Source organism: Nicotiana sylvestris, chromosome 7 (genome assembly GCF_000393655.2).
Source record: "Nicotiana sylvestris chromosome 7, ASM39365v2, whole genome shotgun sequence".
Classification (NCBI taxonomy): Eukaryota; Viridiplantae; Streptophyta; class Magnoliopsida; order Solanales; family Solanaceae; genus Nicotiana; species Nicotiana sylvestris.
The window spans coordinates 120,850,003-120,861,973 of NC_091063.1; the positions used below are offsets into that span (position 1 = coordinate 120,850,003).

General features: G+C 39.9%; 1 protein-coding gene and 1 pseudogene across 1 annotated transcript; one reads left to right on the plus strand and one right to left on the minus strand.

Moving 5' to 3' along the window:
• Positions 1 to 10,944: 10,944 nt before the first annotated feature.
• LOC104223042 (uncharacterized) lies at positions 10,945 to 11,754 on the plus strand. The gene has a single exon (XM_009774390.1). It carries the CDS (start codon positions 10,945 to 10,947, stop codon positions 11,752 to 11,754), a length of 810 nt encoding a protein of 269 aa, XP_009772692.1.
• On the minus strand, positions 10,993 to 11,091 carry LOC138874215 (small nucleolar RNA R71; annotated as a pseudogene).
• Positions 11,755 to 11,971: the final 217 nt, after the last annotated feature.

Consider the following 11,971-nt stretch of genomic DNA (forward strand, 5'->3'; position numbering starts at 1 on the left):
GAAGAATGGTTTTATGCGCATGTATTGATTATCAGTAGTTGGACAAGGTTATGGTGAAGAACATGTATCTATTGACATGCATTGATGACTTATTCGATTAGCTACAGGGAGCCAGAGTGTTCTCAAAGATTTATTTACGGTCAGGTTATCATCAGTTGAAGATTTAGGATCTGTATATTCCAAAACTGTCTTTAGGACTCGGTATGGTCTCTATGAGTTCGTGGTGATGTCATTTGGGCTGACCAATGCCCCATCAGATTTATGCACTTGATGAACAGTGTATTCCAGCCTTATTTTGATTCATTCGTCATTGTGTTTATTGATGATATCTTGGTGTACTCACGCAATCAGGAAGATCATGAACAACACCTGAGGATCGTGCTTCAGACCTTTAGAGATAAGAAGTTATATGCAAAATTCTCAAAGTGTGAATTCTGGCTTGATTCAGTGGCATTTTTGGGTCATGTGATATCGAGTGAAGTGATAAAGATTGAATTGGTGCAGAGTTAGCTCATACCAACTGTCATGACCCAAACCGATAGGCCGCGACAGGTGCCAGAGTCATACCTGTCAAACACCCCTAAGCATGCGTCTAAGATATGAACCTGAATAACATTTTGTACCCAAAAAAAAAGCAGCTCTGGATCAAGTGGAGCACGCCAACTCTCGCTGATCAGGGATCCTAAGAAGGGGGACTGTCGACTTGCCTACCTGCACCTGCAGGAATGAAATGCAGGCCCCATGAAATAGGGCGTCAGTACGAAAAATGTACTGAGTATATAAGGCATGAAAATTTTTACGTAAAAGACATAGATGAAACATGGAATATAGAAACACGTCTTTAAATCTGAATAACTTTGTAAATTCTAAAACATTTATAATGTCATGCACGCATGTATAAATGTCGTGCCATGCATAGATATGGGTGTACATTATATTATCAAGCCACTGAGGGCATCCCATCATATTGTCTCGGCCACTGTGGTTAACATCATCAACATATACCAGTTGATCAGGTGGTGGTGTGTATATAACACCGTAACCTTTATCCATATCCCATATACATATATTTATATAGATATGCATATATAACACTATCTAGTCATGGGTAAATGCACATGTATAAATGGGTGAAATGTATGAAAAATATGTAAAAATCTCAATATTCCTTCGGATAAACTTTGTTTTCAACTGCATATTATTCTAAGACTCATGAACAGAAGATAATAATAATTCTCATGGGGAATCAAGAACATAGACACCCCTAGCATATGTATGAATAGAATAATTTATGAAAACTGTGCGTTTGCACATTTCTTCAATATAATTTGGACCATGCCAAAAGAAAGAAGGGATGTCCTTAACATACCTCGAGTAGGGAAAACTCTGAATATTCTGTTGGAAACCTTCGTGGATTGAACTTAGAACCCCAAAAATCGGATTAAGCCCTCTTCTGCTCGCGAAGTCTTGAACTTATCAAGCTTCCGTTTCTTTGAAATTTTTGGAACGAACTAAGTTTGGTTCTGCTATGTCAAAAAATGGAACGAACTAAGTTTGGTTCTTCTTTGTCAAAAATGAATGGAACAAGACAATTTTTTTCTTATTCAATTCCAATTCCTAGATTGCCACTTAGACTATATGACTACTTAGTCTCTAGCTTTTTTGTGGTTTCTTTCCACGTTTTGGGATGTAATTCATAAATTTTTTATCCACTTATTAGTTAATTGGGTAATGCCTAGTTAGCCGATAATTAATTAATTAACCGCATAATATAAAAATTACCACAAATTACTTAAAATTCTACTTATTTTTAATATACTTTATAAATTATACTATCATGGTCATATGGTACCTTGCATGGTACTGAGTCATAATTATCGGATATTATCGCTCGACCATATTTAATTCCAAATGGGCCACTTTCAACGAAACTCATATTTTTAATTCATATACCCCTTTTATCCTTCATAACACTTATTTATCACTTTTTATAAATAGCGTAAATACGTTAACGTCAAGATGATCTCATCCCCGAGTCGACGTTAATTAACTGAAGATGAAACGTTTAACATACGAAAACGCGAGATGTAACACCAACTTCCGATACTGAGATTTGGTATTTTCTTAGTTTGGTCGTTTATTACCATCGTTTCATAAAGGGCTTCTCATCCATTGATGCACCTATGACCAGATTGACCCAAAAGCGATCTTCTTTCAGATGGACCGAGGATTGTGAGGCGAGCTTTCAAAAGCTCAAGACTGCTTTGACTACCGCCATAGTGTTTGTGTTGCCTACGAGTTCGGGATCTTATACAATGTATTATGATGCGTCACGTGTTGGCCTTGGCACGGTGCTGATGCAGGACGGTAGGGTGATTGCCTATGCATGCCGATGACCCATGAGAAGAATTATCTGATCCACGACTTGGAATTGGCAGCCATTGTTCATGCATTGAAGATCTGGCGGCATTATTTATATGGTGTCCCCTGTGAGGTCTTCACTAACCAGCGTAGTTTACATCATCTATTGAAATAGAAAGATATTAACTTGAGGTATTGGAGATGGTTAGAGTTGCTTAAGGACTATGATATCACCATTCTATATCATCTCTGGAAGAAAAATATGGTAGCCAATGCCTTGTCTTGAAAGGTAGAGAGTTTGGGTAGTTTAGAATATCTATGTTTAGAATATCTATCGGTGGTGGAGAGGCCATTAGCATTGGATGTTCAGGCCTTAGCCAACCAGTTTGTTAGATTGGATGTTTCAGAGCCCGGTCGAGTTCTTTATTGCGTGGTTTCTCGATCTTCTATATATGATCATATCAGAGAGCGTCAGTATGACGACCCCCATTTTCTTATCCTTAACGACACAGTTCAGCACGGCGATGCCAATGAGGTTTTTATTGGGGATGATGGTGTGTTACGGATGCAGGGTCGATTATGTGTGCCATTGTGGATGGGTTGCATGAGTTGATTCTTCAAGAGGCCCGAAGTTCATGGTAATCCATTCATCCAGATGCAGCTAAGATGTATAAGGATTTGAGGCAGCACTATTGGTGCAACAGGATGAAAAAAGACATAGTGGAGTATTTAGATCGGTGCCTAAATTGTCAGTTGGTGAAGCATGAGAATTAGCGGCCAGATGGTTTACTTCAATGACTTGAGATTCCCAAGTGGAAATGGGAGCGTGTCATCATGGACTTCATTGTTGGGCTCCCATGGACTTAGATGAAGTTTGACACGGTATGGGTGATTAGGGACAGGTTGACTAAGTTGGCTCATTTCATTATGGCGGTGAGTAACTATTCTTAAGATCAGCTTGCTAAGGTTTATATCTGCGATATCATCCGACTTAATGGCATATCGATATCCATTATCTATGACCGGGTATGCAGTTCATATCGCATTTTTGGAGAGCTGTGCAGCTGACCCTCAGATGGACAGACAGTCCGAGTGCACCATTTAGATATTGGAAGATATACTACGCGCATGTGTTATGGATTTCGATAGTTCTTAGGATCAGTTCTTGCCGCTTGCGAAGTTTTCCTACAACAGAAGCTACCAATCGAGTATTCAGATGGCTCCTTATGAGGCCCTATATGGGAGATGTTGTCGTTCTCCAGTTTGATGTTTTGATGATGGTAGTCTATAATCACAGATTTTAGTCGCCTATTACATTCTAATTCACTACACTTTAATTGTATTTGAGCTTTAATTGTTAGTTTGTTTTATGCCTTGTAGGAGTGAACCCGAGCTATGTATATGTTGTGGAGCAAATTTGAGCTCTTTGGAGCTTTTAAGTCTGAGTAAAAGCCCAAGGAACTAGGCTGGATCACGTTGGGGGGTAGAGAACCACATCTGGATATCAAAAATCAAGTAAAACAAAACAAGCTCTAAGAATTTTGCACAGCTGCGGCGCATGGGGAGGCGCTGGTGCACCGCGACTGTACAAAATCTCACTACCAGCAAATTGTTAGCTCTTTGGAAATCCCCACTAAAGCTCAGATGGTGCATCTCCCCATGCGGCGTGCCTGTGCAATTTTTCCAAAGTCAATGTCCTATTTTGGCTAGAAAAAGGTGGTTTCGTCTGGGCCCAACCCTACATGGTATAAATACATGGAAAAATGTTATTTCTAGACTTTTGACACATATTAGACCTAAGGAGTCTAAGGTGGCATTGGAAGAACACGAGCACAAGGATTTCATCATTTCTTCCTCACTCAAGACCCGAGTTTTGGATTGAATTTATGTTTTCCTATATTTTTATTATATTTATGATGAATTACTCCATATCTATGGATTAGTTCCCTTTAGGGTTTGATGGATTTGGTGTATTGATATTTGTTTGTAGATTATAACTATAGTTTTATATATTGAAGCATTTTTGGATGATTTAGTTATTGCATCTATATTCAATTCTTCATGTAATGGAGAGAGGCATAACTTGTGATATCGTTGCAATATATTATGGGTTGAGTTCATTAATTCTTCTTAGTAATCGAGAGAGGCTAGTTGAATCATTGATTAGGATGATAATCGAGAGAGGTTCTCAGAGGAGTTTCTACTAAATATTTGAACTAATAATTGAGTGAATTTGAGAGACTCACTTGAACATTAGAAGTGAATTATCTAGAGTTAGATCCCGAACAATTATCTTGCACCTGTCCTATCAAACCATATCTTCTCCCATTGATAATCTTCTTTACTTATTCCTTGTTGCAATTGTCAATAGTCAATAGCTTTGGATTCTTAGTTAATTTTAGAATTAATCACATAAATCTCAAATATTGATCATCTTGGATAGCAATGAAGCTAGAAACTACGAAAATACTATTTGTAACGACCGGACCGGTCGTTTTGAGAACTTGCACTTTGCTCACCAGTTCTCGGGCATGACTAGCCTTGTATGATGTGTTATGACTCATGAAAATTGTCAGTTTTGGTATTCAGGTTAATCGGAACAAATATGGAAGAAAGATTCTCAGCTTGAAGCTTTAAATTTGAAAGGTTTGACCAATTTTTGACCTCGGATTTAAATTTTGATGACTCTGTTAGCTCCGTTAGGTGATTTTGGACTTATGAGCACGTCTGGTTTGTGATTTGCCGGGGTGTTCGGTTTTGAGTTTCGGAGAATTTTGGGACACTTAGTCCCTAATTGAGAGTATATGTGTTGGAAAGTTGACCATAGTTGGAACTGTGTCAAGGCGGCCTTGCAATGGAATTCTGATGGTTCTGTTAGCTCTATAGGGTGATTTCGGGGTTAGGAACGTGTTCGGATTTTGTTTTGGAGGTCCGTAGCTAATTTAGGCTTGAAATGCCGAAAGGTCGAATTTTGAAGTTTCCGATCCGATAATGAGATTTTGATCCAAGGGTCGGAATGGAATTCCGGAAGTTGGAGTAGCTCCATAGTGTGGAATGTGTCGTGTGTGCAAAATTTCAGATCATTTGGACGAGGGTGGATAGTCTTTTCGATCGAAAGCGTATTTTTAGAGTTTTGAAATTTTTAGGTTTGAATCCGTGGTTGATTCGTCGTTTCGATATTGTTTTAGGTGTTTTAAGGATTGGTAAGTTTGGAAAGTGGTATTAGACTTGTTGGTGCTTTTGGTTGAGGTCCCGGAGGCTTCGGGATGATTTCGGAGTTGCAGCTTCAGCTTATTTTCTATCATAACCGCACCTACGAGTGTGGGACCACAGGTGCGGAGCTGTAGAAGTGGAAAAAGGGAGAAGCCAGCAGGGACCGCAGAAGCGGGAGCTTTACCGCAGAAGCGGCCCCGCATCTGCGAAGGGGTAACCGCAGGTGCAGAAGATGGGCCTAAAGTGATTGTCGCAGATGCGACCATTGGTCCTCAAAAGCGGGATTGTAGATGTGGTCCTAGGGCCGCAGATGCGGAAATTGCTAGGCAGAAACATAAAAATACTTGCCTTTGCGAAATTTAGCTATTTTTCACCATATTTCAAACGGGAAGAAGCTTGGGAAGCACTTTTCAAGATGGATTTTTAGAGGAGTTCATTGGGGTAAGGTCTTTGGTCCCTAAACTCGTTATTGGAATGATTTTTATCAATTTAAGCATGAAAAATTAAGGAAAATCAATGGTAATTAGTGGGTTAGAGCTTGACTAAGTAGAGGCCTTTGAGTGATGATTTGAGGGACCAATTGAGGTCCGACTTTGGTACTTTTGGTATGACTGAACTCGTAAAAGTGTGAGGATTCTGGAAATATAAATTTTTTCCTGATTCCGAGACATGTGCCCGAGGGGCATTTTGGTTATTTTACCTAATTTCACGTATTATCTTAGAATTTCTTTGTAAACTTGGTTATTTGAAGTGTTATTTACATTATGAAATTGAATTGAATAGATTTGGGCCATTTGGAGTCGAGTACTCGTGGCAAGAACGTTGTTTCTAGTTGATTTTGAGCCAGTTCGAGGTAAGTGGCTTGCCTAACCTTGTGTGGGAGGCCTTCCCCTTAGGATTTGGTATTATTGTTAATTAAAATGCCTTGTACGTGAGGTGACGAGTGCATACTTGTGCTAATTGTTGAAACTCCGATTTTCATTAAGTAATTACTAGTATGTTTCCTTCCCCGTTTATATTACTTGCACTTTAAGCATATGGTTAGCGTAGGAAAGCATGTCTAAGTGATTTAATTGCTTTATTTGCTCAAACTGCTTTACCTGAATTCTGTGCAGCATACTAGACTAGAATTACTTGTTTGCCTTAATATGAAATTTGACATTTGCTGAATATTTTTCCTGTTGTTGTTGTGTATTTACATTGGGACTATGGATGTGGTATTTCGGTAGATCCCCCTTGTCTGTTTATTTAGGACTATGGATGTGGGATTCTGGTAGATCCCCCTTGTCCATTTAATTGGGACTACGGATGTGGGATTCCGGTAGATCCCCCTGCACAGTTATATAGAACTACGGGACTGCACTCAGTAGATTCCCCCAGTACTGGGTATTTACATTTGGGACTACGAACGGGATTTCCGGTAGATCCCCGCGCACTATAAGTTGGACTACGGGACGGGATCCCTGGAGATCCATTGGATATGTATATTTGGGACTACAGGACGGTATCCTGGGAGATCCCCGATTGTTATTTTGGTGTTGAGCTGCATTTCTTTCTGTGTTTACTTGCCTCTGTAATACTTGTTGTTTTCCTCTATATCCTGTGTTACTTTTACTATTGTACTTAATTATACTGTTCTGTTCTACACTGTCGAACTTTATATTTTATTTAACCTCAGTAGGGCCCTGACCTTCCTCGTCACTACCCGACCGAGGTTAGGCTTGGTACTTACTGAGTACCGTTGTGGTGTACTCATGCCCTTTCTGCGCATGTTTTCATGTGTAGATCCAGGTACTTCGACTCAGACTTACCATCCTTGAGGCGAGGCGAACCTTCAGAGACTTCGAGGTATATCTGTCGTGTCCGCAGACCGAGGAGTCTCTCTCCATTCTCTCATTGTAGTTACCACCCTTCTGTATTAACTTTGTTTTAGACTATTCTGGAGTTAGAGCACTATGTAGTATCCTTAGCTTGTGATTCATGGGTTTCCGGGTTTTGGGAACATGTATTAGTTTTTGATAGTTAATGTCGTGTATGCCAAGCGGCACTTTTAAACGCTGTTTTATTACTCTATTTCTGTTTAAAATTATTTTATTCCGCAACTTGGTTGTTTTTTGCATTATTAGGCTTATCTAGTTGTAGGGAACTAGGTGCCATCACGATGGTTCACGGAGGGCGAACCGGGGTCGTGACAATTTTAGGTCATTCGGACAAGGTTTGGTAGACTTTTTGATCGAAGCGGAATTTGGATGTTTTGGAATCCTTAGGCTTGAATCTATGGGTGATTTGGTGTTCCGGCATTGTTTGATGTAATTTGAGGGTTGGAATAAGTTCGTATGATGTTTTAGGATCGGTTGGCATGTTTGGTTGAGGTCTCGGGGGCCTCGAGTGAGTTTCGGGTGCCTAACAGAAGTTGAATTGGACTTAGGAAAATCAGAAGATGGTTGAACCTGTCATAATTGCACCTGCGTGTATGGGACCGTAGGTGCGGCACTGCAGAAGCGATTAGGGAACCGCAGGTGCGGTCTGAGGCAATGTTGGAATTGGTCGCAGATGCGGCCCAGGTACCGCAGAAGCGGCACTGTATCTGCGGGTAAGAGGTCGCAGGTGCGAAATTGGTCCGTTTAATGAAAAGTCGCATGTGCGGTTCGTTTGTCGCATAAGCAGGACCACAGGTTTGGTCCCATGGTCGCAGAAGCGGATTCACTGGTCAGAAAAAGGGAAGAAACGCGGGTTTGAACTTAAAACTTGGAAAAACGATTTGGACCTCAGTTAAAGTTGATTTCTCGGAGGGTTTTAAAGGAGAAGCTTTGGGTAATGATTTCTATCTTGATTTGATCTTAGAACATTAATCTGTTGTTGTTTTCCTCTTCTAATTAAGGAATTTGGGGGTAAAAGTTGTGAAATGGTAGAAAAGTTCCCCAATTGAAAATCGGGGGTTTGAGTGAGATTTTGACGTCAGATTTTGGTGATTTTTGTTCGAGTGTGTTCGTGAGTGATCGAGGTTCTGAATTTGTAAATTTTATCCAATTCCGAGACGTGGGCCTGGGGGACTTTTTGGGCAATTTTTTTTTATTTCGCGTGTTAGCTTCGAATTAATTAGTGAATTAGTTACTTGAAGTTATATTTACATTATGCAATTTATTTGAATAGATTTGGACCATTTAGAGTCGGGTACTCGTGGCAAGAATGTGATTTCGGGTTGATTGAGCTGGTTCGAGGTAAGTGGCTTGTCTAACCTTGTGTGGGGGAACTCCCCTTAGGATTTGGTATTGTTGTTATATGAGTGTCGTGTACGTGAAGTGACGAGTGCGTACACGTGCTAATTGTTAAAAATCTCGTTTTCGTTTAGCTAATATCATGTTTTCTTGTAGTTTAGCAAATACTTGTACTTGAAGCCTCTTGTTTAGATTAGGAAAAGCATGCTTACATGACTTAATTGTCTTTCCTGCTTTAATTGCCTACTTGTACTCTATGCAGCATGTTAGAGTAGAAATTCCTATCTAATTCTTGAGTATAACTGTATATTTTCTGCGATGGTTGTGTATTTACTTTGGAACTACGGTACGATATCCCCGGAGATCCCCCTGCTTGTTTACTTTGGGACTACGGATCGGTATTCCGGTAGATCCCCCTGCACACTTATGATTGGGACTACGGGACAGCGCCTGGTAGATTCCTCGTGCTAGATATTTACTTTGGGACTATGGATTGGTATTCCGGGAGTTTCCCCTTGCATATTTATGATTCGGACTACGGGACGATATCCCAGGAGATCCTCTGGACATTTACGTTTGGGACTACGGGATAATATCCCGAGAGATCCCCTGTTGCTATTTCTGTATACTGAGTTAGATTCCTTCTGTGAATTTATTCGTTATAGACTGTTAGCATTTTAATTATGTTGTCATATTCTAAACTATTTTACCTTGTTTTTCATCTGTAATTAGTAGGGCCCTGATCTTCCTCGTCACTACTCGACCGAGGTTAGGCTTGGCACTTACTGAGTACCGCAGTGGTGTACTCATGCCCTTCATGTTTTTCGTGTGCAGATTTAAGTTCTTCGACTCACCCATACTTCCAGTGAGGTGAGGCGATCTTCAGAGACTTTGAGGTATATCTGTCGCGTCCGCAGACCAAGGAGTCCCTCTCTATTCTCACTTCTAGCTTTAGCTCTCCTATATTTACTTTTGTTTAGATATTCTAGAGTTGGAACACTTTGAAGTTATTCCACAGCTTGTGATTTTAGGAGATTCCGGGTTTTGGGAGTTATTTTAGTTTGAAAGTTTATATTTGTATATGTAGCGCGGCATCTTAAACATTTTATTTATGTTTATTTCGCAGTTTTTGGCTAGTTTTTATCTTTCATTTCTTATTCCGCAAATTGTTAGGCTTACCTAGTCGTAGAGACTAGGTGTCGTCACGACAGTTCACGAAGGGCGAACTTGGGTCATGACAATGACCGGATTGGTTTTTGGGTCGTGACACTATTTAACTCCAATCCTTGTGTATACGATATTATACTATACTATATTTGATTAGCGAGTATTTTTTAAGTGTGTGTTTTGAGCTCGTAAAATTTTGGCGTCGTTGCTAGGGATTACCAATCAATAGTGTTTGAAATAGTTTGTAGTGCTATTTCATGAATTTTTCTTTTTATTTTATTTTCTCTTGTTACGTTTGGTTTTCTTTAACTGGGCACAGGTTACAGGTTAAGATTGGTGCATGACTTGAGCTTCTGCGAAAGAAGTGCTACCATACGAGCCAGAAATAGAAAAAACAACTGCGAAAACTGAGAAAGGAAAAGGACCTCACTGAAACATCAGAAAAGGTTGGGCAATCCTCAACCCAAGGAACTATGGCTGGAAACAGTGATGATAATGTAGATTTGGCTCCAAAAGAGACAACCCAACAACGAGAAAAAGTTGCACAGGATGCTGAGGAAGCAGCTATTAGAGATGCACAATTTATGAAGAAGATAGGGCTCAGAGAATCACTCAAAATCAACCCTTGACTGTAGATCAGATTGAAAATATAGCTCCTGGGCCTAGGAGATAACTTTGCAATTATGCTATACCAGTTTACAACTAAGGTTTATCATGTGTGAGACCACCTCTAAATGCAGCTAAAAATTTCAAGTTGAAGCAAGGGTTGCTTCAAACCCTTCAGAACTGTTGTGTCTTTAGAGGGAAGATAAACGAAGATCCAAACACACAAATGATGGACTTCGAGGAGACTATGAACACCTTTCAATAAAATGGGGTGTCACAAGATGCAGTGTACTTAAGGGCATTCCCCCTTACACTTAAAGATGATACAAAGCAGTGGCTTCGAAGCTTGCCCACGGGATCAATTAGAACATAGGATAAGATGACCAGAAAATTTCTTGATAAATATTTCTCATCAGCTAAGATAGGAAAGTTTAGAAGTGAAATCCATAACTTCTACCAGAAAGCGACTGAAACTAATTTTGAAACATGGGAGAGGTTTAAGGAGATAGTCATAAAGTGTCAACATAGAGGAATTGAACTTTGGATGCAACACCAGGACTTTTGGGATAGTTTGACACCGACCTCACATAGAATATTGAGCAATGCAACTAGAGGCCCGCTGATGAATAAGACTCTAGAGGAGATAGTTAAAATTCTCGATGAGTTATCTGAAGATGCAAATCAGTGGCCCTCTAAGAGTGCCGAAAGAAGAAGATCAACTAGTGATCACCAAGTTGATGCTAATACATCTGTGCAGGTACAACTTGATGATATGGCTAAAGAAATACGAAATCTTACCTTAGCTACAATACAGAGTGAGCCTCATGCAGGGGGTGATATTTGTAGAAGAGGACACCCTACTCATACGTGTCAAGCCTCAACTGAGGAAGTGAATACCATGGGAAATTACAATTTTAATAAAATCGGTCAGAAACACCTCGATCTTTCATGGAGTTCACCTAGGGGTATCGCAAATGCATGGCAACAAAACAATCTCAAATTTCAGGGACAAGGAGATCCTGATTTTACGAATCAGTCGAGGCAGCAGTTTCAGCCTCAACAACCCAATCAGCCTAGTCTTGAAGATCTTACGAAGGCCTTCATTGTGAAAACTGATGAAATATTTGAAGTACAAGGGGAATCAATTCAAAATATAGAGAAGCAAGTGGGACATATTGCAACAATATAATCTGAAAGGGTTCCAAGAACTCTTCCTGCTGATACTGAAGGAAATCACAAAGAAATAATGAATGTGGTAACCTTGAGTAGTGCGCAAGTATTGAAAAATACCATCCCGACCCAAAAAGATGTGATACTTAAAAAAGAAAGTGGGGAGCAGCTGAAAAGTGATGTTGATAAAAAGAAGAAAGTCAAGAAGGCAGCTGAGAAAAGAAGAAGGAAGAGAA

What these genes read in the sequence shown, in the direction of transcription:
- LOC104223042 (XM_009774390.1), top strand. Translation starts at nt 10,945, where the DNA reads ATGACCAGAAAATTTCTTGATAAATATTTCTCATCAGCTAAGATAGGA.